Source organism: Carettochelys insculpta, chromosome 30 (genome assembly GCF_033958435.1).
Source record: "Carettochelys insculpta isolate YL-2023 chromosome 30, ASM3395843v1, whole genome shotgun sequence".
NCBI classification, from domain to species: Eukaryota; Metazoa; Chordata; order Testudines; family Carettochelyidae; genus Carettochelys; species Carettochelys insculpta.
The window spans coordinates 891393-913065 of record NC_134166.1 but is presented as its reverse complement, the minus strand read 5'-3'; the positions used below and the strand labels follow the sequence as shown (position 1 = coordinate 913065).

General features: G+C 71.4%; 1 protein-coding gene across 3 annotated transcripts in view; it reads left to right on the top strand.

Moving 5' to 3' along the window:
* Nucleotides 1-448: 448 nt before the first annotated feature.
* The window catches only part of EFNA3 (ephrin A3), a 32470-nt gene continuing 11245 nt past the window's right edge, over nucleotides 449-21673 (top strand). For all 3 annotated transcript variants that reach the window (XM_074980989.1, XM_074980988.1, XM_074980990.1), the window contains exon 1: nucleotides 449-662. In XM_074980989.1, the coding sequence (XP_074837090.1) occupies nucleotides 547-662 (116 nt within the window). In that variant the 5' untranslated portion in view covers nucleotides 449-546. The remainder of the gene's footprint in view (nucleotides 663-21673) is intronic.

Sequence of the window (21673 nt, the reverse complement as noted above, 5' to 3'; positions counted from 1 at the left end):
CAGCAGGGCCGGAGGACTCCTGGCTCCCAGTCCTGTGCACAGCTCAGGAGCTGCTCTCTGGGTGTCTCCCGGCAGCGGGGCTCCCAGCGCCTCCTCCAGCTCTCCAGGGCATGGTGCTGGCCTGGAGCTCCGGGGACGCCTCCGGCTGCGATGGGCCCAGCGGGGGGCACCAGTCTGGCCTTTGTTCCAGAGGAGGTGGGGGCCTACTCAGCTTGCCCAGCCTCTGCTCCACAGCTGGCTTCCCAGCCGGCCCAAGTCGCAGCCCGTGGCAGGGGGCAGAGCCAGGCTCCCGCGCGGCAGGGAGAATCGCGTGAGCAAGGCGCGCCGCCGGGGAGCCGCACGCACACCGGCCCGCGGCGGGCACGGGGCGAAGCACGCGGCCCCACAGCGCCGTGGGGCTGGCGCGCGAGCGCGCCGGGCTGGGAGCGCGCAGGGGCGGAGCTTGGCGCTCGGCTCGGGAGCTGGCTGCTCCGGCTCGGTTCCATTCATCGGGGCGCGCTGGGCTCGGCGGAGGACGCGGGGACTGGGCGCCGCGGCGGGGGCAGGATGGCTGCTCGGCTGGCCGCGCTCCTGCCGTTGCTCCCGCTGCTGCTCCTGAGCCAGGGGCCGGCGGGGAGCTTCTGCAACCGGCACGCCGTGCACTGGAACAGCTCCAACCCGCAGTGAGCGCCGGGGCCCTGCGCGGGGGGGCTGGTGCGCAGGGTGCGGGGGCCCGGTGCGTTGGGGGGACTCCGTGACCCCCTCCCCGGTGGAGGTGGGGGCGTCGGGCTGGGAGGAAGCGGCTGCCCGGTGCGGGGGGGGAACATGGGGCTCTCAGGCTGCCCCGTGGGTGGCCCCCCCCCACTTCCACGAAGGGGCCGGAGCCCAGGTCAGGCCGGGGGGGCGCGTCCCTCCCCGCGCAGCTCTTGGGCAGGGAGCAAGGTGCGCACAGACCCGCCCCGCCCCGCTCCCCCGGCAGTGCCGGGCCGGCTGTAGGGCGCCCCGCTGGCTCGCCGCTGCCAGGGGCCCGAGGCGTCCGCAGGGTCTGGCATGGGCGCTGTCGGGGGGCAGCACCAAGGCCGCTGGACCCGCCCCGAGCCGTTCCCTGGGCCAGGTCTCGCCGCGCCCTGCCCCGCGGCTGCCCCAGTCCGAACATGCCCCACGAGGCTGGGCTCCCGCGGGGATGGGTGAGTCAAAGCTGCATGTGCAGCCGGCACCAGCCCACGGCTGCCTGGGGGAGCCGGTGTGTCCGGCCCCCCGCGCACAGACAGACGGTGTCTTGCTCCCTGGTGTCTGAGGCGAGCGCTGGGGGCGACGCCCGCCGGCTGCAGGTGGCATGAGAGCTGGTGGGGGAGGTGCTGGGGTGCCTGCTGGGTGCTGACGGTGGGTTCCCCACTCGGCGGTGCCCTGGGAACCAGCTGCCCAGCAGATCCTGGCCGATGGGACTGGGCCTGGCCAGGCTGAGCCGAGCCGCGCCGCGCCGCGCCGCGCCGCACCACACGCTCTGGGCTGGGCTGGCCTGGCCTGGGCTGTGCTGAGGCTGCTGCCTGCGCTGGCCTGCACGGGGTGGCTCCGGGGCCCGTGCTGAGTGCGATGAGGGGAGATGAATGCGAGAGGGGCGCCGGATTCAGGAGAACCAGCTGGAAGCCTTGTGGGAAGGGGAGCTGGTGTGAGCAGAGCCGCAGGGGGCCCAGTGCGCCGAAGGCCTGGAGCACAGCCCTGCCCTGTGCTGCTGGACACCCCCCCGGCTCGGGGCTGGGGCGCAGCTGGCTGTTGTGCCGAGGGAAGCCGAGGTCACCCAGCCAGCAGCGCGGCCAGCCCCGCCGCGGAGCGGGAGCGGGCCGTGCACACTGCGCTTTGATGGAGGAGACGCAGGTGTGGCCGGTGGGGCGTCTCCGGGGGCGTCCCTCCAGCCTCGCCAGGGGAAGGGAGGGTCTGTCCCCACCCCCTACTGGAGGTGCCCAGACAGGGCTGCTCATCCTGCAGTGCAGGGGGGACCCTGTCTCCGCAAATTCAGCCTCTGCCGCCACGGCTGCCTTTGCCGGGGATTGGGGGCGTGGGGACACCCGGGTGCAGCCTGTGTGTGGTGCCCCCATCTGTCTGGCGCTCCCTGCACTGTGTCTCTTTGTCCGGGGAGGCAGCGCCTTCCCTTCCCATTCAGACTGTGTCGTGAGGCGGAAGCGCCGGCCCCATAAATTGTGCGTGTGTCAGACGTGCGGAGCCGAGGAGAAGCACGATGGCGAAGTGGCTGGCTCACCCCCACACGGGCGCCCTCCTGCAGGCCCCAGGGACCCTGCCAGGGCTGCTGCCAGGACTCCAGTGCTGGATTTCCTGGCTCTGCCCGGCGGGTCCCTGGCACGCCCTTGTGAGCGATGGTGTGACACCCTGAGCCCGCCACACGCTCCCAGGGGGTGTGAGCCGCCAGGGTGGCCGTGTCGGGGTGCAGCGCTGGGGAGGGGCGGGGGAGGAATCCCAAAGTGAGCCGCTCAGCCCCTCTCCCCCACAGCCGGTGTGGGGCACGCTGGAGCCGGCTTGGGGTGGGGGGGGCTGCGGCAGTCCCTTCCTGGGCGTGCTGGAGCGCTGATATTTATGGCCAGGCAGTGCGGCAGGGCGGACTCGCTTACGACCGTGCGGCAAAGCCTGGGCGTTGGAGAGCAGGGTCGAGGGATTCGGTCCCCTGGGCTGCAGAGCGCAAGTCCTGGCACCTGGGGCGGATTGGCCCCCTGGGGAGGGGGAGGCCGAGGGCCGGCTGCAGCTGGCGTTGTGTTAATCCTCCCCCGGGTCTTGGTCTTGGTACTGGCGCTGCCTCGGCTTGGGTGTGCCAGCAGCACAGGCTGGTCCCTTCTCGTCCCATCCCCAGGTGCTCCAGGCCATTGGCAGCCATGTTTGTGCATCCCCCGTGGGCGGTGATGCTTCAGCTGCTCACCGGTCCCCACACAGGCCTCTCCCTGCACAGGGGCGCTAGGGTATCGGCTGCAGCGCGATGCCTGGCCCAGCCTGGCCCCACCAGCATCAGCTGGTCCTGTGGGGCCCTGGCCTTGCTGGGTGCCCACTGCGCCCTCTCTGCACTCGGCTGGGTCCTGCTGCCAGTGGCCAAGGCAGGAGATGCTGCTCTGGGCTCTGGCTTTGGGCCTGGTCTGAGCTGGCAGGGGAGCAGCAGGGCCAGTTCTTGGCTGGTCCCTCCTCTGGGGCTGCCCTGCCCTCGGAGCCCCAAAAAGGGAGGGGTGACTTGTCTCTGCTCCTCCCCCAGCTGCCCCAGAGCCTTAACACGCCATGCTGGGGGCCCTGTGGTGGGGCTGGGATGGCCAGGAATTGGGGCGGCAGGGGACGCATTCCGCCAGCGGTGGGGGTGTCCTCTGTTGGATCTCGCCCTCTGGCACGGCTGGGGAGGTGGGTTTGGCAGAGGCCTGTGTGGGGCTGGGCAGGCGTGGTGGTGATGGTGTCCCTGAGCAAGCCTGGCTGTGGGTGGGGAGGGGAGTCCTGGGGAGTGGGCTTCCAGCCCCCCTGCCCTGGTGACTGTGCTGGGGGTTGAACCTGTGGTGGGGGGCAGAGCTGGCCCCTGGGGGCTGCTGCTCCTGCGGCATTTGAGGTCCCTTGGGCAGAGCAGTGCAGGGAGAGAAGAGTGTCCCTGGACAGCGAGCTGGGACCCAGCTCTGCAGGGAGGGCTCTGGCTCTAGCTGGGCTGGGCGGGGCAGCTCCATCCCAGGGCAGGGAGCAGCCGTCCCCTGGGCGGGCGAGTGGCACTGGATGGTGCTGGCTGACCTGGCCTATGCAGCGGGGGCCCTGGCCAGCCAAAGGGACTGCTCTGCTAGACACACGCGTGGGGCATCTCTCGGGGCAGGACCCCAGCGCGGTGGGTGGAGGAGAACGTGGAGGGTTCCCAGGGGCTGGCTCCGAGCAGAGTGGGGGATCCAGCACACGAGGGCGGACGTGGCTGGTTGGCGTCCTGGAAGTGAGGGCAGTAAGGGACTGCAGGAGGCGATGGAGCGCAGCCTGCGGTGCCGACACAGTGCTGGGTAACCCTGTAGTGTCCGGGGGGCGGCCCTAGAGCATAACTCGCCCCTGAGCCTAATGCCTGACCTGCCCCCGCTGCACCACTGGCATGTCCTGGGCCTGCCAATGGGGGCCGTTACGCCAGACCCTGGGTCGGGTCCGTCAACCAGCACCCTGGCACTGTGGGCCTGGCGTTCCTGGGGGCAGGAGTGTGGCGCTGTTGTCCAGTGGCAGGGGAAGCAAGGGACCAGCCGCGCCGCCTGGAGACGGGAGGACCTGGGGCGGGGCTCTGGCACAGCAGGCTGGCAGCTGCCCTAGCCGGGGGTCCATGGTGCACACTGTGCCAGGGGCTTCCTGCAGCTGTGACCAGCTCAGCCAGGCCCCTGCCTTCCCCCTGTCCAGCCCCTGCCCAGGAAGCAGCTGGGGAGCTCTGCCAGCCCTGCCCCACCCTGAGCCCCCCCGTGCTGCACAGCTCCTGGGAGTGGGCTGGGACCAGAGCCGGGGTGCCAGACATGGCTGCATCCGGCCCATAGGCAGGACTTGCAGTCGCCATTGGGCTGCCAGTCTGTGGTTTGCTGCCGCCACCAGTGGCAGTGTGGCACACCCTGGGGAGGGGCAATAAGCCCACCTCAGACCACCAGTGTCTGTGCCCATCGCCCTGGGGCCTGCACCAGCTGAGTAGCCCTCCGGCCCACGCCTGCCAGCCTGTACCCCTGGAGCAACCTCTATCTGCACCATGTGCTGGGGGGAGGCTGGGGCACAGGCCTCGTGATTGGGACTGTGCTGTGTTGTGCCAGGGGAGGCTGATGGGGAGGGGGAGTGGCAGAGCCCACGGAGCCTGGGGATCCAGGTGTGGGATGGCTGGGGTTCAGCCCCCCGGAGCAGGGGAGAGCTCAGGCAGTGTGGTCAGCCCCCAACAGCAGTGCAAGGCAGAAGGCAGTGGAAGCGAGCGGGGGACAGCAGAGAGAGCCAGGGGCATAGAAGCGAGGGGGGGGGGGTTACAGCCAGAGAGAGCTGGGGGTGTGGAAGCAAGTGGGGGACAGCCAGAGGGAGCCGAAGGGATGGAAGCAATGGGGGGTGTACAGCCAGAAAGAGCCAGGGGTGTGGAAGCGAGTGGGGGACAGCCAGAGGGAGATGAAGGGATGGAAGCGAGCAGGGGCCAGCCAGAGAGAGTGGTGGGGGGCGGAAGCGAGTGGGGGAGAGCCAGAGAGAGCTGGGGGGTGGAAGTGAGCGAGGGACAACCAGAGAGAGCTGGCGGTGTGGAAGCGAGTGGGGGGGGGGTTAGAAACGAGCCGGGACAGCCAGAGAGAGTCTGGGGCATGGAAGGGAGCGGGGGACAGCCAGAGAGAGCTGGGGGGCGTAGAAGCGAGTGTGGGAGAGCCAGAGAGCGGGGTGTGTGAAAGCAAGCGGGGGCACAGCCAGAGAGCCGGGTGCGGGGGGTGGAAGTGAACAACCAGATAGAGTGAGGGAGGTGGAAGTGAGCCGGGATAGCCAAAGAGAGCTGGGGAAGTGAACGGGGGGGACAGCCAGAGAGAGCTGGGGGGCTGGAAGTGAGTGGGGGACAGCCACAGGGAGCTGGGGGCATGGAAGCAAGCAGGGGACAGTCAGAGAGAGCTGGGGGGGTGTGGAAGCGAGCGGGGGACAGCCAGAAGGAGCCAGGGGGAGGTGGAAGCGAGCGGGGGACAGCCAGAGGGAGCCGGGGGGGTGTGGAAGCAAGCGGGGGACAGCCAGAGGGAGCCGGGGGGTGTGTGGAAGCGAGCGGGGGACAGTCAGGGAGCTGGGGATGTGTGTGGAAGCGAGCGGGGGACAGCCATAGAGAGCTGGGGGCGTGGAAGTGAGCGGGGGACAGTCAGAGGGAGCCGGGGTGTGTGTGGAGCGAGTGGCGGACAGCCAGAGAGAGCCGGGGGGGGGTGTGGAAGCGAGTGGGGGACAGCCAGAGAGAGCTGGGGGCGTGGAAGCGAGCGGGGAACAGTCAGAGGGAGCCGGGGGGTGTGTGGAAGCAAGTGGGGGACAGCCAGAGAGAGCCGGGGGGTGTGTGGAAGCAAGTGGGGGACAGCCAGAGAGAGCCAGGGGGTGTGTGGAAGCGAGTGGGGGACAGCCAGAGAGAGCTGGGGGCGTGGAAGCGAGCGGGGGACAGTCAGGGAGCTGGGGGGTGCATGGAAGCGAGCAGGGGACAGTCAGAGGGAGCCGGGGGGGGTGGAAGCGAGTGGGGGACAGTCAGAGGGAGCTGGGGGGGGCGTGGAAGCGAGCGGGGGACAGTCGGAGCTGGGGGTGTGGAAGCGAGCGGGGGACAGTTAGATGGAGCTGAGGGGGGGTGGAAGCGAGCGGAGGACAGTCAGAGGGAGCCGGGGGGGTGTGTGGAAGCAAGTGGGGGACAGTCAGAGGGAGCCGGGGGGGTGTGTGGAAGCGAGCGGGGGACAGTCAGAGGGAGCCGGGGGGTGTGTGGAAGCGAGCGGGGGACAGCCAGAGAGAGCTGGGGGCGTGGAAGCCAGCGGGGGACAGTCAGAGGGAGCCGGGGGGTGTGTGGAAGCGAGCGGGGGACAGCCAGAGAGAGCCGGGGGGTGTGTGGAAGCGAGCGGGGGACGGCCAGAGAGAGCCGGGGGGTGTGTGGAAGCGAGCGGGGGACGGCCAGAGAGAGCCGGGGGGTGTGTGGAAGCAAGTGGGGGACAGCCAGAGAGAGCTGGGGGCGTGGAAGCCAGCGGGGGACAGTTAGAGGGAGCCGGGGGGTGTGTGGAAGCGAGCGGGGGACAGCCAGAGAGAGCCGGGGGGGGTGTGGAAGCGAGCGGGGGACAGCCAGAGAGAGCTGGGGGCGTGGAAGCGAGCAGGGGACAGTTAGAGGGAGCCGGGGGGTGTGTGGAAGCAAGTGGGGGACAGCCAGAGAGAGCTGGGGGCGTGGAAGCCAGCGGGGGACAGTTAGAGGGAGCCGGGGGGTGTGTGGAAGCGAGCGGGGGACAGTCAGAGGGAGCCGGGGGGTGTGTGGAAGTGAGCGGGGGACAGCCAGAGAGAGCTGGGGGGTGTGTGGAAGCGAGTGGGGGACAGCCAGAGAGAGCTGGGGGCGTGGAAACGAGCGGGGGACAGTCAGGGAGCTGGGGATGTGTGTGGAAGCGAGTGGGGGACAGTCAGAGCCGGGGGGGTGGAAGTGAGTGGGGGACAGCCAGAGAGAGCCAAGGGCGTGGAAGTGAGCGGGGGACAGCCAGAGGGAGCTGGGGGGTGTATGGAAGCGAGTGGGGGACAGTCAGAGGGAGCTGGGGGTGTGGAAGCGAACGGGGGACAGTCAGAGGGAGCCGGGGGTGTGTATGGAAGCGAGTGGGGGACAGTCAGAGAGAGCCGGGGAGGGGTGGAAGTGAGCGGGGGACAGCCAGAGAGAGCCAAGGGTATGGAAGCGAGCGGGGGACAGTCAGAGGGAGCTGGGAGGGGGGTGGAAGCAAGCAGGGGACAGTAAGAGGGAGACGGGGGGGGGTGGGAGGGAGACGGGGGGGTGGAAGCGAGCGGGGGACAGTCAGAGGGAGCCAGGGAGGTGGAAGCGAGTGGGGGACAGTCAGAGGGAGCCGGGGGGGTGTGTGGAAGCGAGCGGGGGACAGTCAGAGGGAGCTGGTGTTGAGGGGGTGGAAGCGAGTGGGGGACAGTCAGAGGGAGCCAGGGATGTGGAAGCGAGTGGGGGACAGTCAGAGGGAGCCAGGGATGTGGAAGCGAGCGGGGGACAGTCAGAGGGAGCCGGGGTTGGGGGGGTGGAAGCGAGCGGGGGACAGTCAGAGGGAGCCGGGGTTGTGGGGGTGGAAGCGAGCGGGGGACAGTCAGAGGGAGCCGGGGGGGGGTGTGGAAGCGAGCAGGGGACAGTCAGAGGGAGCCGGGGATGTGGAAGCGAGCGGGGGACAGTCGGAGCCGGGGGCATGGAAGTGAGCGGGGGACAGTCAGAGGGAGCCAGGCGTGTGTGGAATTGAGCGGGGGACAGTCAGAGGGATCTGGGGGGGTGGAAGCGAGTGGGGGACAGTTAGAGGGAGCCGGGGGTGTGGAAGCGAGCGGGGGCACAGCCGGAGAGAGCCGGGGGGGGGGGGTGTGGAAGCGAGCAGGGGCACAGCCGGAGAGAGCCGGGGGGGGTGTGGAAGCGAGCGGGGGCACAGCCGGAGAGAGCCGGGGGGGGTGTGGAAGCGAGCGGGAGCACAGCCGGAGAGAGCCGGGGGGGGTGTGTGGAAGCGAGCAGGGGCACAGCCGGAGAGAGCCGGGGGGGGTGTGGAAGCGAGCGGGAGCACAGCCGGAGAGAGCCGGGGGGGGGGTGTGGAAGCGAGCAGGGGCACAGCCGGAGAGAGCCGGGGGGGGTGTGGAAGCGAGCGGGGGCACAGCCGGAGAGAGCCGGGCGGGGGTGTGGAAGCGAGCGGGGGCACAGCCGGAGAGAGCCGGGGGTGGTGGTGGAAGCGAGCGGGGGCACAGCCGGAGAGAGCCGGGCGGGGGTGTGGAAGCGAGCAGGGGCACAGCCGGAGAGAGCCGGGGGAGGTGTGGAAGCGAGCGGGGGCACAGCCGGAGAGAGCCGGGGGGTGTGTGGAAGCGAGCGGGGGCACAGCCGGAGAGAGCCGGGGGGTGTGTGGAAGCGAGCGGGGGCACAGCTGGAGAGAGCCGGGGGGGTGTGTGGAAGCGAGCGGGGGCACAGCCGGAGAGAGCCGGGGGGGTGTGTGTGGAAGCGAGCGGGGGCACAGCCGGAGAGAGCCAGTGGGGGGGTGTGGAAGCGAGCGGGGGACAGTCGGAGCCGGGGGCATGGAAGCGAGCAGGGGACAGTCAGAGGGATCTGCGGGGGTGGAAGCAAGCAGGGGACAGTTAGAGGGAGCCGGGGGGGGGGTGGAAGTGAGTGGGGGACAGCCAGAGGGAGCCGGGGGTGTGTGTGGAAGCGAGTGGGGGACAGTCAGAGGGAGCCGGGGGTGTGGAAGCGAGCGGGGGCACAGCTGGAGAGAGCCGGGGGGGTGTGTGGAAGCGAGCGGGGGCACAGCCGGAGAGAGCCGGGGGGGGGGGTGGAAGCGAGCGGGGGCACAGCCGGAGAGAGCCGGGGGGGTGTGTGGAAGCGAGCGGGGGCACAGCCGGAGAGAGCCGGGGGGGGGTGTGGAAGCGAGCGGGGGCACAGCCGGAGAGAGCCGGGGGGGTGTGTGGAAGCGAGCGGGGGGACAGTCAGAGGGAGCCGGGGGTGTGGAAGCGAGCGGGGGCACAGCCGGAGAGAGCCGGGGGGGGGTGTGGAAGCGAGCGGGGGCACAGCCGGAGAGAGCCGGGGGGGGTGTGTGGAAGCGAGTGGGGGACAGTCAGAGGGAGCCGGGGGGGGGGGTGGAAGCGAGCGGGGGCACAGCCGGAGAGAGCCGGGGGGGGTGTGTGGAAGCGAGCGGGGGCACAGCCGGAGAGAGCCGGGGGGGGGGTGGAAGCGAGCGGGGGCACAGCCGGAGAGAGCCGGGCGGGGGTGTGGAAGCGAGCGGGGGCACAGCCGGAGAGAGCCGGGGGGGGTGTGTGGAAGCGAGCGGGGGGACAGTCGGAGGGAGCCGGGGGGGGGGGGGTGGAAGCGAGCGGGGGCACAGCCGGAGAGAGCCGGGGGGGGGGTGTGGAAGCGAGCGGGGGCACAGCCGGAGAGAGCCGGGGGGGGTGTGTGGAAGCGAGCGGGGGGACAGTCGGAGGGAGCCGGGGGGGGGGGGTGGAAGCGAGCGGGGGCACAGCCGGAGAGAGCCGGGGGGGTGTGTGGAAGCGAGCGGGGGCACAGCCGGAGAGAGCTGGGGTGGTGGTGGAAGCGAGCGGGAGCACAGCCGGAGAGAGCCGGGCGGGGGTGTGGAAGCGAGCGGGGGCACAGCCGGAGAGAGCCGGGGGGGGGTGTGGAAGCGAGCGGGGGCACAGCCGGAGAGAGCCGGGGGGGGGGTGTGGAAGCGAGCGGGAGCACAGCCGGAGAGAGCCGGGGGGGGGGGTGGAAGCGAGCGGGGGCACAGCCGGAGAGAGCCGGGGGGGTGTGTGGAAGCGAGCGGGGGCACAGCCGGAGAGAGCCGGGGGGGTGTGTGGAAGCGAGCGGGGGCACAGCCGGAGAGAGCCGGGGGGGGGTGTGGAAGCGAGCGGGGGCACAGCCGGAGAGAGCCGGGGGGGTGTGTGGAAGCGAGCGGGGGGACAGTCAGAGGGAGCCGGGGGTGTGGAAGCGAGCGGGGGCACAGCCGGAGAGAGCCGGGGGGGGGTGTGGAAGCGAGCGGGGGCACAGCCGGAGAGAGCCGGGGGGGGTGTGTGGAAGCGAGCGGGGGGACAGTCAGAGGGAGCCGGGGGGGGGTGTGGAAGCGAGCGGGGGCACAGCCGGAGAGAGCCGGGGGGGGGTGTGGAAGCGAGCGGGGGCACAGCCGGAGAGAGCCGGGGGGGGTGTGTGGAAGCGAGCGGGGGGACAGTCGGAGGGAGCCGGGGGGGGGGGTGGAAGCGAGCGGGGGCACAGCCGGAGAGAGCCGGGGGGGGGGTGTGGAAGCGAGCGGGGGCACAGCCGGAGAGAGCCGGGGGGGGTGTGTGGAAGCGAGCGGGGGGACAGTCGGAGGGAGCCGGGGGGGGGGGTGGAAGCGAGCGGGGGCACAGCCGGAGAGAGCCGGGGGGGTGTGTGGAAGCGAGCGGGGGCACAGCCGGAGAGAGCTGGGGTGGTGGTGGAAGCGAGCGGGAGCACAGCCGGAGAGAGCCGGGCGGGGGTGTGGAAGCGAGCGGGGGCACAGCCGGAGAGAGCCGGGGGGGGGTGTGGAAGCGAGCGGGGGCACAGCCGGAGAGAGCCGGGGGGGGGGTGTGGAAGCGAGCGGGAGCACAGCCGGAGAGAGCCGGGCGGGGGTGTGGAAGCGAGCGGGGGCACAGCCGGAGAGAGCCGGGGGGGGTGTGTGGAAGCGAGCGGGGGCACAGCCGGAGAGAGCCGGGGGGGTGTGGAAGCGAGCGGGGGCACAGCCGGAGAGAGCCGGGGGGGTGTGTGGAAGCGAGCGGGAGCACAGCCGGAGAGAGCCGGGCGGGGGTGTGGAAGCGAGTGGGGCACAGCCGGAGAGAGCCGGGGGGGTGGTGGAAGCGAGCGGGAGCACAGCCGGAGAGAGCCGGGGGGGTGGTGGAAGCGAGCGGGGGCACAGCCGGAGAGAGCCGGGGGGGTGGTGGAAGCGAGCGGGGGCACAGCCGGAGAGAGCCGGGGGGGTGGTGGAAGCGAGCGGGAGCACAGCCGGAGAGAGCCGGGGGGGTGGTGGAAGCGAGCGGGGGTACAGCCGGAGAGAGCCGGGGGGGGGTGTGTGGAAGCGAGCGGGAGCACAGCCGGAGAGAGCCGGGGGGGGGGGTGGAAGCGAGCGGGGGCACAGCCGGAGAGAGCCGGGGGGGGGTGTGTGGAAGCGAGCGGGAGCACAGCCGGAGAGAGCCGGGGGGGGGGTGTGGAAGCGAGCGGGGGCACAGCCGGAGAGAGCCGGGGGGTGTGTGTGGAAGCGAGCGGGGGCACAGCCGGAGAGAGCCGGGGGGGGTGTGTGGAAGCGAGCGGGGGCACAGCCGGAGAGAGCCGGGGGGCGGGTGTGGAAGCGAGTGGGGCACAGCCGGAGAGAGCCGGGCGGGGGTGTGGAAGCGAGCGGGAGCACAGCCGGAGAGAGCCGGGCGGGGGTGTGGAAGCGAGTGGGGCACAGCCGGAGAGAGCCGGGGGCACAGAAGCGAGCGGGGGCACAGCCGGAGAGAGCCGGGGGTGTGGAAGCGAGCGGGGGCACAGCTGGAGAGAGCCGGGGGGGGGGGTGGAAGCGAGCGGGGGCACAGCCGGAGAGAGCCGGGGGGGGTGGTGGAAGCGAGCGGGGGCACAGCCGGAGAGAGCCGGGGGGGGTGTGTGGAAGCGAGCGGGGGCACAGCCGGAGAGAGCCGGGGGGCGGGTGTGGAAGCGAGCGGGGGCACAGCCGGAGAGAGCCGGGGGGGGTGTGTGGAAGCGAGCGGGAGCACAGCCGGAGAGAGCCGGGCGGGGGTGTGGAAGCGAGCGGGAGCACAGCCGGAGAGAGCCGGGGGGTGTGTGTGGAAGCGAGCGGGGGCACAGCCGGAGAGAGCCGGGGGGGGTGTGTGGAAGCGAGCAGGGGCACAGCCGGAGAGAGCCGGGGGGGGTGTGTGGAAGCGAGCGGGAGCACAGCCGGAGAGAGCCAGGCGGGGGTGTGTGGAAGCGAGCGGGGGCACAGCCGGAGAGAGCCGGGGGGGTGGTGGAAGCGAGCGTGACACAGCCGGAGAGAGCCGGGGGGGGTGTGTGGAAGCGAGCGGGGGCACAGCCGGAGAGAGCCGGGGGGGTGTGTGGAAGCGAGCGGGGGCACAGCCGGAGAGAGCCGGGGGGGGGTGTGGAAGCGAGCGGGGGCACAGCCGGAGAGAGCCGGGGGGGGGTGTGGAAGCGAGCGGGGGCACAGCCGGAGAGAGCCGGGGGGGGGTGTGGAAGCGAGCGGGGGCACAGCCGGAGAGAGCCGGGGGGGTGTGGAAGCGAGCGGGGGCACAGCCGGAGAGAGCCGGGCGGGGGTGTGGAAGCGAGCGGGAGCACAGCCGGAGAGAGCCGGGCGGGGGTGTGGAAGCGAGCGGGGGCACAGCCGGAGAGAGCCGGGTGGGGGCGTGGAAGCGAGCGGGGGCACAGCCGGAGAGAGCCGGGTGGGGGTGTGTGGAAGCGAGCGGGGGCACAGCCGGAGAGAGCCGGGGGGGTGGTGGAAGCGAGCGGGAGCACAGCCGGAGAGAGCCGGGTGGGGGGGTGGAAGCGAGCGGGGGCACAGCCGGAGAGAGCCGGGTGGGGGTGTGTGGAAGCGAGCGGGGGCACAGCCGGAGAGAGCTGGGGGGGTGGTGGAAGCGAGCGGGGGCACAGCCGGAGAGAGCCGGGGGGGGTGTGTGGAAGCGAGCGGGGGCACAGCCGGAGAGAGCCGGGGGGGTGTGTGGAAGCGAGCGGGGGCACAGCCGGAGAGAGCCGGGGGGGTGGTGGAAGCGAGCGGGGGCACAGCCGGAGAGAGCCGGGGGGGTGGTGGAAGCGAGCGGGGGCACAGCCGGAGAGAGCCGGGGGGGTGTGTGGAAGCGAGCGGGGGCACAGCCGGAGAGAGCCGGGGGGGTGTGTGGAAGCGAGCGGGAGCACAGCCGGAGAGAGCCGGGCGGGGGTGTGGAAGCGAGCGGGAGCACAGCCGGAGAGAGCCGGGGGGGTGGTGGAAGCGAGCGGGGGCACAGCCGGAGAGAGCCGGGGGGGTGGTGGAAGCGAGCGGGGGCACAGCCGGAGAGAGCCGGGGGGGTGGTGGAAGCGAGCGGGGGCACAGCCGGAGAGAGCCGGGGGGGTGTGTGGAAGCGAGCGGGGGCACAGCCGGAGAGAGCCGGGGGGGTGGTGGAAGCGAGCGGGGGCACAGCCGGAGAGAGCCGGGGGGGTGGTGGAAGCGAGCGGGGGCACAGCCGGAGAGAGCCGGGGGGGTGGTGGAAGCGAGCGGGGGCACAGCCGGAGAGAGCCGGGGGGGTGTGTGGAAGCGAGCGGGGGCACAGCCGGAGAGAGCTGGGGTGGTGGTGGAAGCGAGCGGGAGCACAGCCGGAGAGAGCCGGGCGGGGGTGTGGAAGCGAGCGGGGGCACAGCTGGAGAGAGCCGGGGGGGTGTGTGGAAGCGAGCGGGGGCACAGCCGGAGAGAGCCGGCGGGGGTGTGGAAGCGAGCGGGGGCACAGCCGGAGAGAGCCGGGGGGCGTGGTGGAAGCGAGCGGGGGCACAGCCGGAGAGAGCCGGGGGGGGTGTGTGGAAGCGAGCGGGGGCACAGCCGGAGAGAGCCGGGGGGGGGGTGTGTGGAAGCGAGCGGGGGCACAGCCGGAGAGAGCCGGGGGGGTGGTGGAAGCGAGCGGGGGCACAGCCGGAGAGAGCCGGGCGGGGGTGTGGAAGCGAGCGTGACACAGCCGGAGAGAGCCGGGCGGGGGTGTGGAAGCGAGCGGGGGCACAGCCGGAGAGAGCTGGGGTGGTGGTGGAAGCGAGCGGGAGCACAGCCGGAGAGAGCCGGGCGGGGGTGTGGAAGCGAGCGGGAGCACAGCCGGAGAGAGCCGGGCGGGGGTGTGGAAGCGAGCGGGGGCACAGCCGGAGAGAGCCGGGGGGGGTGGTGGAAGCGAGCGGGGGCACAGCCGGAGAGAGCCGGGGGGGGGGGGTGGAAGCGAGCGGGGGCACAGCCGGAGAGAGCCGGGGGGTGTGTGTGGAAGCGAGCGGGGGCACAGCCGGAGAGAGCCGGGGGGGGTGTGTGGAAGCGAGCGGGGGCACAGCCGGAGAGAGCCGGGGGGGGGTGTGGAAGCGAGCGGGGGCACAGCCGGAGAGAGCCGGGGGGGTGTGGAAGCGAGCGGGGGCACAGCCGGAGAGAGCCGGGCGGGGGTGTGGAAGCGAGCGGGAGCACAGCCGGAGAGAGCCGGGCGGGGGTGTGGAAGCGAGCGGGGGCACAGCCGGAGAGAGCCGGGGGGCGTGGTGGAAGCGAGCGGGGGCACAGCCGGAGAGAGCCGGGTGGGGGTGTGTGGAAGCGAGCGGGGGCACAGCCGGAGAGAGCTGGGGGGGTGGTGGAAGCGAGCGGGGGCACAGCCGGAGAGAGCCGGGGGGGGTGTGTGGAAGCGAGCGGGGGCACAGCCGGAGAGAGCCGGGGGGTGTGTGTGGAAGCGAGCGGGGGCACAGCCGGAGAGAGCCGGGGGGTGTGTGTGGAAGCGAGCGGGGGCACAGCCGGAGAGAGCCGGGCGGGGGTGTGGAAGCGAGCGGGAGCACAGCCGGAGAGAGCCGGGCGGGGGTGTGGAAGCGAGCGGGGGCACAGCCGGAGAGAGCCGGGGGGCGTGGTGGAAGCGAGCGGGGGCACAGCCGGAGAGAGCCGGGTGGGGGTGTGTGGAAGCGAGCGGGGGCACAGCCGGAGAGAGCTGGGGGGGTGGTGGAAGCGAGCGGGGGCACAGCCGGAGAGAGCCGGGGGGGGTGTGAGGAAGCGAGCGGGGGCACAGCCGGAGAGAGCCGGGGGGTGTGTGTGGAAGCGAGCGGGGGCACAGCCGGAGAGAGCCGGGGGGGGTGTGTGGAAGCGAGCGGGGGCACAGCCGGAGAGAGCTGGGGTGGTGGTGGAAGCGAGCGGGGGCACAGCCGGAGAGAGCCGGGGGGGTGTGTGGAAGCGAGCGGGGGCACAGCCGGAGAGAGCTGGGGTGGTGGTGGAAGCGAGCGGGGGCACAGCCGGAGAGAGCCGGGGGGGTGGTGGAAGCGAGCGGGGGCACAGCCGGAGAGAGCCAGGCGGGGGTGTGTGGAAGCGAGCGGGGGCACAGCCGGAGAGAGCCGGGCGGGCGTGTGTGGAAGCGAGCGGGGGCACAGCCGGAGAGAGCCGGGGGGGGTGTGTGGAAGCGAGCGGGGGCACAGCCGGAGAGAGCCGGGGGGGTGGTGGAAGCGAGCGGGGGCACAGCCGGAGAGAGCCGGGCGGGGGTGTGGAAGCGAGCGGGGGCACAGCCGGAGAGAGCCGGGGGGGTGTGTGGAAGCGAGCGGGGGCACAGCCGGAGAGAGCTGGGGTGGTGGTGGAAGCGAGCGGGGGCACAGCCGGAGAGAGCCGGGGGGGTGGTGGAAGCGAGCGTGACACAGCCGGAGAGAGCCGGGGGGGGTGTGTGGAAGCGAGCGGGGGCACAGCCGGAGAGAGCCGGGGGGGGTGGTGGAAGCGAGCGGGGGCACAGCCGGAGAGAGCCGGGGGGGGGGTGTGGAAGCGAGCGGGGGCACAGCCGGAGAGAGCCGGGGGGGTGGTGGAAGCGAGCGGGGGCACAGCCGGAGAGAGCCGGGGGGGGGTGTGTGGAAGCGAGCGGGGGCACAGCCGGAGAGAGCCGGGGGGTGGTGGTGGAAGCGAGCGGGGGCACAGCCGGAGAGAGCCGGGGGGGGGGTGTGGAAGCGAGCGGGGGCACAGCCGGAGAGAGCCGGGGGGGGTGTGTGGAAGCGAGCGGGGGCACAGCCGGAGAGAGCCGGGGGGGGTGGTGGAAGCGAGCGGGGGCACAGCCGGAGAGAGCCGGGGGGGGGGTGTGGAAGCGAGCGGGGGCACAGCCGGAGAGAGCCGGGGGGTGTGTGTGGAAGCGAGCGGGGGCACAGCCGGAGAGAGCCGGGGGGGGTGTGTGGAAGCGAGCGGGGGCACAGCCGGAGAGAGCCGGGGGGGGGTGTGTGGAAGCGAGCGGGGGCACAGCCGGAGAGAGCCGGGGGGGTGGTGGAAGCGAGCGGGGGCACAGCCGGAGAGAGCCGGGGGGGGTGTGTGGAAGCGAGCGGGGGCACAGCCGGAGAGAGCCGGGGGGGGGGTGGAAGCGAGCGGGGGCACAGCCGGAGAGAGCCGGGCGGGGGTGGTGGAAGCGAGCGGGGGCACAGCCGGAGAGAGCCGGGGGGGGTGTGTGGAAGCGAGCGGGGGCACAGCCGGAGAGAGCCGGGGGGGGTGTGTGGAAGCGAGCGGGGGCACAGCCGGAGAGAGCCGGGGGGGTGTGTGGAAGCGAGCGGGGGCACAGCCGGAGAGAGCCGGGGTGGTGGTGGAAGCGAGCGGGGGCACAGCCGGAGAGAGCCGGGGGGGTGTGTGGAAGCGAGCGGGGGCACAGCCGGAGAGAGCCGGGGGGGTGTGTGGAAGCGAGCGGGGGCACAGCCGGAGAGAGCTGGGGTGGTGGTGGAAGCGAGCGGGGGCACAGCCGGAGAGAGCCGGGGTGGTGGTGGAAGCGAGCGGGGGCACAGCCGGAGAGAGCTGGGGTGGTGGTGGAAGCGAGCGGGGGCACAGCCGGAGAGAGCCGGGGGGGTGGTGGAAGCGAGCGTGACACAGCCGGAGAGAGCCGGGGGGGGGGGTGTGGAAGCGAGCGGGGGCACAGCCGGAGAGAGCCGGGGGGGTGTGTGTGGAAGTGAGCGTGACACAGCCGGAGAGAGCCGGGGGGGGTGTGTGGAAGCGAGCGGGGGCACAGCCGGAGAGAGCCGGGGGGGGGGTGGAAGCGAGCGGGGGCACAGCCGGAGAGAGCCGGGGGGGGGGTGGAAGCGAGCGGGGGCACAGCCGGAGAGAGCCGGGGGGGGGGTGTGGAAGCGAGCGGGGGCACAGCCGGAGAGAGCCGGGGGGGTGGTGGAAGCGAGCGGGAGCACAGCCGGAGAGAGCCGGGCGGGGGTGTGGAAGCGAGCGGGGGCACAGCCGGAGAGAGCCGGGGGGGTGTGGAAGCGAGCGGGGGCACAGCCGGAGAGAGCCGGGGGGGGTGTGTGGAAGCGAGCGGGGGCACAGCCGGAGAGAGCCGGGGGGGTGGTGGAAGCGAGCGGGAGCACAGCCGGAGAGAGCCGGGCGGGGGTGTGGAAGCGAGCGGGGGCACAGCCGGAGAGAGCCGGGGGGGTGTGGAAGCGAGCGGGGGCACAGCCGGAGAGAGCCGGGCGGGGGTGTGGAAGCGAGCGGGGGCACAGCCGGAGAGAGCCGGGGGGCGTGGTGGAAGCGAGCGGGGGCACAGCCGGAGAGAGCCGGGTGGGGGTGTGTGGAAGCGAGCGGGGGCACAGCCGGAGAGAGCCGGGGGGGTGTGGAAGCGAGCGGGGGCACAGCCGGAGAGAGCCGGGGGGGCGTGGTGGAAGCGAGCGGGGGCACAGCCGGAGAGAGCCGGGGGGGGGTGTGGAAGCGAGCGGGGGCACAGCCGGAGAGAGCCGGGGGGGGGGGTGGAAGCGAGCGGGGGCACAGCCGGAGAGAGCCGGGGGGGGGTGTGTGGAAGCGAGCGGGGGCACAGCCGGAGAGAGCCGGGGGGGTGTGTGGAAGCGAGCGGGAGCACAGCCGGAGAGAGCCGGGGGGGGGGGTGGAAGCGAGCGGGGGCACAGCCGGAGAGAGCCGGGGGGGGGGTGTGTGGAAGCGAGCGGGGGCACAGCCGGAGAGAGCCGGGGGGGTGTGTGGAAGCGAGCGGGGGCACAGCCGGAGAGAGCCGGGGGGGTGGTGGAAGCGAGCGGGAGCACAGCCGGAGAGAGCCGGGGGGGGTGTGTGGAAGCGAGCGGGGGCACAGCCGGAGAGAGCCGGGGGGTGTGTGTGGAAGCGAGCGGGGGCACAGCCGGAGAGAGCCGGGGGGGGTGTGTGGAAGCGAGCGGGGGCACAGCCGGAGAGAGCCGGGGGGGGTGTGTGGAAGCGAGCGGGGGCACAGCCGGAGAGAGCCGGGGGGGTGTGTGGAAGCGAGCGGGGGCACAGCCGGAGAGAGCCGGGGGGGTGGTGGAAGCGAGCGGGAGCACAGCCGCAGAGAGCCGGGCGGGGGTGTGGAAGCGAGCGGGGGCACAGCCGGAGAGAGCCGGGGGGGGGTGGAAGCGAGCGGGAGCACAGCCGGAGAGAGCCGGGGGGGTGGTGGAAGCGAGCGGGGGCACAGCCGGAGAGAGCCGGGGGGGTGGTGGAAGCGAGCGGGAGCACAGCCGGAGAGAGCCGGGCGGGGGTGTGTGGAAGCGAGCGGGGGCACAGCCGGAGAGAGCCGGGGGGGTGGTGGAAGCGAGCGTGACACAGCCGGAGAGAGCCGGGGGGGGTGTGTGGAAGCGAGCGGGGGCACAGCCGGAGAGAGCCGGGGGGGTGGTGGAAGCGAGCGGGGGCACAGCCGGAGAGAGCCGGGGGGGGGTGTGGAAGCGAGCGGGGGCACAGCCGGAGAGAGCCGGGGGGGGTGTGTGGAAGCGAGCGGGGGCACAGCCGGAGAGAGCCGGGGGGGGGTGTGGAAGCGAGCGGGGGCACAGCCGGAGAGAGCCGGGGGGGTGTGGAAGCGAGCGGGGGCACAGCCGGAGAGAGCCGGGCGGGGGTGTGGAAGCGAGCGGGAGCACAGCCGGAGAGAGCCGGGCGGGGGTGTGGAAGCGAGCGGGGGCACAGCCGGAGAGAGCCGGGGGGCGTGGTGGAAGCGAGCGGGGGCACAGCCGGAGAGAGCCGGGTGGGGGTGTGTGGAAGCGAGCGGGGGCACAGCCGGAGAGAGCCGGGGGGGTGGTGGAAGCGAGCGTGACACAGCCGGAGAGAGCCGGGGGGGGTGTGTGGAAGCGAGCGGGGGCACAGCCGGAGAGAGCCGGGGGGTGTGTGTGGAAGCGAGCGGGGGCACAGCCGGAGAGAGCCGGGGGGGGTGTGTGGAAGCGAGCGGGGGCACAGCCGGAGAGAGCCGGGGGGGGTGTGTGGAAGCGAGCGGGGGCACAGCCGGAGAGAGCCGGGGGGGTGGTGGAAGCGAGCGGGAGCACAGCCGGAGAGAGCCGGGCGGGGGTGTGGAAGCGAGCGTGACACAGCCGGAGAGAGCCGGGGGCACAGAAGCGAGCGGGGGACTGTCGGAGAGAGCCGTGAGCGCGGGAGCGAGACGGGGGCGCGGAAGTGAGCGGGCGAAAGCCAGAGAGAGCTGGCGGGTGCCTTAGTCCTCTGGTAGCATGGGACATCCCCAGCATCAGCGGCCTGTGGGGGTGGGGTTACTGCTCTCTTGGGAGATGGATCTCGTGGGTCAGAGCAGTGACTCGGGAGCCAGGACTCCTGGGTTCCATCCCCAGCTTGGGAGACCCTTGAGTCAGTGATGGTGCCAAGGCTCCAGCAAAGGTCATTGGGGGCGGTAGGGCACCAGGGAGGCTGTGGGGCATGTGCAGGTGGGGAGCGGCTGTGAGATGCAGGTTGTGGGGCGCTTCCAGCAGGTGAAGGGGGTTGTGGGGTCTGGGGAGAAGGTACAGGGTATGTGTTCTAGTGGGGGGTGGTGAGCCATGGCCTGTGGGGCTCTCCTTGGGGGTGGGGGGCCTGTGGGGTACAGGCTGTGGGGCTCTCCGAGCAGGTGAGGGGGCTGTGGGGTGCTGGCTGTGGGGCTCTCCCCAAAGGTGAAGGGGACTGTGGGGTTCTCCCTGCAGCTGAGTGGGGCTGTGGGGCACAGGCTGTGGGGTGCTGTGGGGTTCAGGGGTCCCCAGGCTCTGCCCCATCCGCAGGCAGGGGTGACTCTCACTCAGCAGAACGGCAGGTTTTGTACCCGACAGGGCACAGTGTGGTACAGAGGGGTCCGTGCAGCCGGCAGGAACAGCCAGTCCGATCTATGCTGGGGAGTGGAGGGCCCCTGGGGCCCCCGGAGCCGGGGCCTCGCCCCCTCCTTGGTCTGTCTCTCTCTCTCTCTCCCAGCCCAGACTCTCTGCTCCCAACTCCCAGTCCCCATTCAAACCCCTCAGGCTCCACCTCCCCCTCTGTCTGCAGCCCAGAGGTGTCACCTGGGCGCCAGGTTACCCCCAGCAGGAACACCCCCCGCCCGGTGAGAAACACACTTATACAGGTATCCCCACTCCATCACACCTCTCCCCCTTCCAGACCGAACTGAGCGGGGTCACTCAGCCGGTGACCTGGGGAAGTTTGGGCCCCTCCCTGCGTGACAGGGCATCGGCTGTACCCTCCGTGCTCCCCTTGATGTTACCACCTCCAGGTCGTAATCCTGCCAGGGAGGCTCCACAACAGGAGCTCAGCATTGGCCCTTTTCATGTGATGCAGCCGGGCAAGTCCCTTTAGTTCCCTTGGGTTGGTCGGTCTCCCTGCTTTGGCCTCCGGTCCACCAGCCACGTTCTCAAGTCGAGCAGGCAGAGCCCATACAGCTGCTGCAGCACCAGCAGATCAAACAGTTCTTCTCTGGTCTGGGCCCTGCCCCGTCTGCCCACCTGCCCATACAGCTGCTCCAGCAAATGTTTGGAATTCAGTTACAGTCCAGTAAAGGAAGGTACAAATGCTTCCACCCTTGGCATTTAGCCAGACCACCAAAAGGGTTGTGTGCCTCAGTTTCCCCTTCCATGCCACACAATAGGTTTGGAATGTTTTTTCTCATGAGAGGTTGCAAGACTAGTTACAGGGAACAACGGTGACATTTCAGAATTACAAACTCCTTCAACACACAATTCCTGCTTCTACATCAATGGCATCATGTTACATGGCTGTTTCCAAACATTCAGTACATGGTACAATTCTACAGTGTTTGGTAGCAGCACCCACTGGTTACAGCCGTCAGCGTGAGTAACAAGAACAAACCCCTTGCACTTGTACATTTACGTTGCTCTTTGGTAGACCACAACCTTTGTGTAACATCCTTGAGGATCTGGCATTTTGGGGCTAAGTGGCTGAGGCCTTTCTTTGCACCATCAAGTTCTAATCTTCTCTCTTGCCCCCTGGGGTGGAAATCTGACCTCTCTGGCTGTGCCCTTGATGGTGCCCACAAGAGCTGGGCCATTGATGATCTCAGGGAGATGGCCCCCTCCCAGCCAGTCTGCAAATTTGCAAACCAAACCGCTGCTCTGTTGCTTTCTGAATGTTGAGTCCCAGACACACAATCCATGTGAAGGAATCCCTGTTTATCCCTTTCGGCCCACCAGGCCCACAGCTCCTCTGTCCTTCCACCTCCAACTTCTGCCTCCCCCTGGAATCAGAAGTGGAGTCCGTTATGAGAATATGTTTCCAGCATCTGGAGATGGGGAATTGCTGGTGCTCTCCTGCATCCTACAGAGATTGACTGTGCAGCTGTTTCACTTGGTTATCACAGGGCTGGTCACACTCCCTGATAGTTTTCACTTTATTTGGACCAACTTCCAATTCCTGAGAAGCCTTTGCCCTGCCTGCTGTGGACCGTTGCAGAGCACAGCCAGTGGTTCACACTCCAGCAGGTCCTGGCCATCAGGAGCTGAAACAAACTTCTCCCCAGGCAAAGGGCTGCTCTGGCGCTTGCAGACGAGCACCTTTCCTGTTTCCTCTCCTGCACCTCACTCCCATTTTCCACAGCCCCCACAGACGGCTCAGGGGAAGTTTCAGGGAAAATCTCTTCCTTGAGAGCTCCCCCA